We start from the raw sequence: 5047 nt of genomic DNA on the forward strand, positions 1-5047 counted from the left end.
TGTGTGTGTGTGTGTGTGTGTGTGTGTGTGTGTGTGTGTGTGTGTGTTTAGATGAATGGGTAGCAGAGGCACTTATTCAGCAAAGATTTTAATCGATTATTATTAATTTGCTTGATTTTGTCTTTAATTGTGTCAATATTTTTTTTAATCTACAAATGCTATAAATGCAGCTGAAGATCACACGTTTAAAGTTTGTGTGTGTGTGCATGTGTGTGTGCATGGATAATGCATACGTATTAATTGGACTGTGTAATACGGATTCATACTTATTTGTTCAGGTGTTCCTCCTGAGTTAACCGACCCTTGTTTGGCTGCCCTGCCCTCTGTCGTCTCAGGTGACCGCGGTGCGTCGGCAGTACGAGGAGAGGATCAAAGGCTTGATGCCAGCAGAGCTCAGACAGGAACTGGAGGACACCATCGCCTCTCTGAAAGCTCAGGTGAGAAGTGACTGTTTGCCAGATTACAGATCAGATACAGGCAGCAACAGAACAAACACGCTGACACATTCAATCCAGTGGCTTTAGTTGCAGGAATGTTAAAAATCGTCGTGGGCGCTCGGGTTCCCATTTTCAACCTATAAAATATCTCTTCCATTCATCCATATGTTTAAACACAATATACTGTCTATCGGACAGATTTTCAAAGTAAAGTTCACTATCCTCAGTTCTTTTAAAAGTTGATTTATGTCCTTTTGTCTTTTGCTTTCTCGGACCTTGACAGTCCTCTTTATTAACCTTAATATCGCCTCTTCATCAGGTCACCGCTCACTTAACCACATTCATGCAGCCCTGTTGTTCCTCTGAGCCGCTCAATATCAATAAAGAGCTTTTCACTTTCATCAGCTGTGACGTTGTAAACAAAAGAGGGATTTTTTTTTCCTGCAACGCCGATGAAACCGTGCAGTACAAGTTTTTTTTTGTGAAAGGAGCTCATCATAAACCCCCGCCTTGTTCAAATAGCTTTACCAAGATCCCGTTTCAGTGCACAGACCACAGCCCTGTGATCGGATATGTTTATAAGATGTAATTCATGACCAGAGCGGTCTCTCCTCTCATTCACAGCGTCTTAGGTTTTGCACATTAAAGCGCATTATTTTTACAAAAAAAAAAAAAAAAGGTGGGGAGAGTTTCTGCGTCTCTGGAGGCATCCGACCACATTTCGTTGGGGTTTTGCATCTACTTCACCACCGTGAAGTGCCAAATGAAATGCTAGAACTTCCCTGAGGTCTCCCCCCAACAGAAAGGAATGTAGGCTCCAGTATGGTAGTCCCAGAACAATACGGATCCTTTTTTTGGAGCCGCCATTTCTCTGCCAGGCTCGGGATGCCGTGGAAATGCAGACGGAGGTTTATTTTCACTTCAGCCCAAAGACACTTCATAAATAAACTCACACTTTGTAGCCAAACAAAAGAACCTCTCGCCGTGTCCTAACCTCGACTAACCTGGCTCATAATCTTCCCTCTGTCCCCATGTGCCTTAACCCCGCTGCCCTAATCTCCTGACCCCCCCTGACCCCTGCTGTCCTGACCCCTGGACTCAACAACTGAGCCTTTCTTCCACCCAGGCTCACCCCCTCCACCCAAAAAGCACAATGCCAAAGCCATCACGCGTCTCCGCTTCCAGTTTCTGCATTCTGAAACGCGCCGGTTTCCTACTTCCCTCGTTCTGATTAAACAACTAATCAGAGCAACGTTTTACTCTGTGCCATGTGTTGCATTGTGTGTGTCCGTGTTGCAGGTTAACTTCCTTCAGAAGAGAGCCTCGCTGCTGCAGGAAGACCTGGATGCCTGCCGCAGCAGGAGGTTAGCGTGATTGTTTAGATTGTATAGAAACGTGTGCGTGCATGCGTGTCCGTACATAGTTCATGTGGAACTTTGTACTTCTATACAGTACAAAGCATGTAGAGTATGTGCCGTTGTTGTTGTTTAAGCTTGCGAGTACAGTGAACATCCAGATTTTGTCATCCTCCGTATACTTTGTAGCACACTATTAACGATGCAGTTACATTCGATGAAGTCTTGTCTTCGGCTATGACAGCTTCCAGTCCTGAGGGCTTTTGATTTTTGCCTCCCATCCATCATACTGTAAGAGCCATTTATGTCTTTATGAGAAGCATCGTATAAGTGCAGTGATAAGAGGCCTCGGCAAACGACGCCGCCGCTCACATCTCGGCAAACATCTCTCAGGACTGTCAGTCACACGCATCGCAGCGAATAACCAGTTATTTCACTGTACCGTCACGACTTAAAGCGAGTCGGAGAGAGTCTGTTTGAATTAATAGCGATGCGTTATAATGTTGGTTTGATGGTTTAACGCCGGAATAACCAAACTCTTTCTGTTTAGGTAACCGTGGCGGGAACCTCGACGCCACGCCGGGATATGAAGGACACGACGTCCAATCAGATGTGAGCATCATTGACTGTTACAAGTACTTTACACAACCCGTCATCTTTTAGTTTCATGTGCTGTTGTCTCTCATGGTTTCATCAGCATATAAACTATTTATTCATTGTCAGATTTTCTTGTTGGAAAAAAATAAATATTTATGTTCACAACAGGTTACGTTGTTCAATTTTATGTTTTTTCCCCATGTTAACGCGATATCATTGTCATTGATATTTGAGAGGTATTTCTTTCCGAAATCCATCAATTTTAATAAAAGACTTTCCATCATTTTCTTCTTTTGTTTTATTTCTAAGCATGTTTTCCATCTTCTTCAAATGCCTCATAATTAGTCCCTCAATTAGGGGGAAGTCATGCTGTTGCCCTTGTTTTTATACGACCACAACGCATGTTAGCGAAGATTAGCTCTGCAACTTTACAACTAAAGTCAAAGACCTTGAATTCCCGTCTCCCCCATCACTATTTAGCATCGCCTTTCTGCTCAAGCCCCCCATTTGAACTGCACCGAGCAGTTGGGGGGGGATTGTGGGTTCAGTGCTGGGAGTCGATTGTTTGAACCTCTGGCCAAACGCTACAGTCCTTGGGCCCAGTGTTCCTGCCCCCACCACCACTTTGTGTTACCAACGGCTCCACTCAAACCCGAGCCACCATGTCTCCGAGTCTCCTCCGGTTGTCTCCAGACTGTGGAGGTTTTATGATGATAATAACATTTGGTGGACCGAGGATGGGCTTCGTAATGAGCCATTGTTGTTTTTGTCTCTCTGGTAGGTGAGGAATGCATGAGCTCGAATACTGATCATTTCAAAAGTATCCAGTTTCTCCCCTGGAAAACAATTTGGAGGCGTTATTAAATTCCAAAATCAGATTTGATTTCAAAGAGGCCTCCGCACTTATTTGCATTGGAATTGCTTTCTTTTTTACACCCGCAGTTCACGCACTTCCATGTGTTCCCATTGTCCGTGATCTGTTCTGCTGCCTCCAAGCGAAACACTATACCCCTCTCTGTATTTATTTGATGTGCTTATTCTGCTGCCCAGGCAAAGAGAGAGAGAAGAAACACCAAAAAAAAGAAAGAAAGAGACGAAAGAAGAGAGGACTGTCTGACCGACATCTGAGAATCAGGAATTTAGTCTTTCAGCACAAAGCCTTTGTAGGGTCTGTTGTTTCTGGACGGAGTGCACAGAGGATTGAGAACTATTGCAACACGGCATCATACGTGCACGTATGCACATGTAAGGAAGGATGTGTCACATGTTGCATGTGTGGTTACATCCGCGTGGCCTCTGTGCTTCAAACTAACTAGAACGCTCAACATCGACTGTGCCTCCCTGATCGTTCTCCAATGAGTGTGTGTCTTTCGCGTGTCTTGACCCTCCTAGTCATACAGAAGAACAGGTAGTTCAGCTGTTTACGGGTTTTTACTTGAAACCATCTACAGGAGCAGGTAGAGGTGTCGGGGAACAGCGGTTGATGAGTTTCATGGATCGTCTTCAGAATGTTTGGAGCGAATGCCGCTCGACAATAAACAAAATCGTTGTACAGTGTATGCAACGATCGGTCCGCCGTGGTCCTGATGAATCTGAGGATCTGAAGCTGTTTAAATGACATCAAGAGCTTTGGGTGTTGATGTTTACATATCGTTGGGTCTCTGGGTTAAATGGAGATAATGATGGGAACTCTTTGACGGTCTCTCTTTGCATTCATGAACACCTTGGAGGGAGTTTAAACCTTCCCTACTTTCACACCTCCACCTGGCCAACCGCTACGTCAGCTAGCGACTGACGTGGTTGTCATTTTGGTCTGTTTTTGAAGAATTGTCAGACACATCTCACCCGATTCAGCTCTTTGGAAAGATGCTTTGACGCTGTTAAGCACATGGTTTGCGCGTGTTTTTGCTCGTTTTTAACCCGTCTTTTAATCTGTTATTACTCTAATTGATTGTCTACCGCCAAAATACCCTTCATAATTGTGCTCGTGTAAATACAAGTCACGAATGTCATTTGCACACAGCCGACATGGCCCCATTAAGGATCAAAGGCCTCGCTTCCTCTCTCCGTTATCTCCACATCAAGGTTGTGTGATAGCAGTAAAGGGCAGCCGAGGTTTCCGCCATATTCTCACCTCACGCTTTGTGCTCACGGTTGCGGCGTCATTTAGATGGGTGCCATGTGTTTGCTTTAGCTGCAAGTTTAAATGTTTCATTAGCTGAAGAGTATAGTGTTCATGACATGAGTGCTCAAAGGCCCATTTAAAAATCATTGCACACAAGACCTCTTTTTTTTTTAAAAGCCTCGTGGCACCGAATCAGAAATGTAGAGCAACTGCAAACGTGGTGCAGAGGAACCCGCTTTTGTTTTGACGTATTTTATTCCGGTAGGATGTCTCACAAGTTTTTATTATTGAGGACATGAATTTAAAGAGCAGTGATTTGAAATAAACTGTAGTTGAGGTCCTTCGCCGCTCCTCTTCTCTGCCTTTTTTTTTTTTACTACATCTACGCATGTGACAGTCTGTGCGCTCACGCTTCATTCTGAGCGCTCGTGACAGGCCTCTGGGATTGACTGTACATCAGCGTGTGATTGACAAAGTCATCGCGTATGTGTGTGTGTGTGTGTGTGTGTGTGTGTGTGTGTGTGTGTGTGTGT

General features: G+C 44.5%; 2 protein-coding genes across 6 annotated transcripts in view; both read left to right on the forward strand.

The window, feature by feature from the left end:
- Window positions 1-2369, forward strand: part of LOC116397008 (centrosomal protein of 112 kDa-like) — a 46478-nt gene extending 44109 nt beyond the window's left edge. For 3 of the 5 annotated variants that reach the window (XM_031872093.1, XM_031872097.1, XM_031872095.1), the window contains one exon: window positions 336-1707. In XM_031872093.1, the coding sequence (XP_031727953.1) occupies window positions 336-524 (189 nt within the window). In that variant the 3' untranslated portion in view covers window positions 525-1707. Of the gene's footprint in view, window positions 1-335; window positions 1708-1736; window positions 1802-2342 lie in introns of those variants that run through there. The other 2 variants (XM_031872094.1, XR_004213643.1) reach the window with 2 other exon arrangements.
- Window positions 1811-5047, forward strand: part of LOC116397005 (axin-2-like) — a 24763-nt gene continuing 21526 nt past the window's right edge. Inside the window, exon 1 of the mRNA XM_031872088.1 lies at window positions 1811-2404. The gene's annotated coding sequence lies outside the window, so the exon portion shown is untranslated. The remainder of the gene's footprint in view (window positions 2405-5047) is intronic.

This window comes from Anarrhichthys ocellatus, unplaced genomic scaffold (assembly GCF_004355925.1).
Source record: "Anarrhichthys ocellatus isolate YVR2014 unplaced genomic scaffold, GSC_Weel_1.0 scaffold62, whole genome shotgun sequence".
NCBI classification, from domain to species: domain Eukaryota; kingdom Metazoa; phylum Chordata; class Actinopteri; order Perciformes; family Anarhichadidae; genus Anarrhichthys; species Anarrhichthys ocellatus.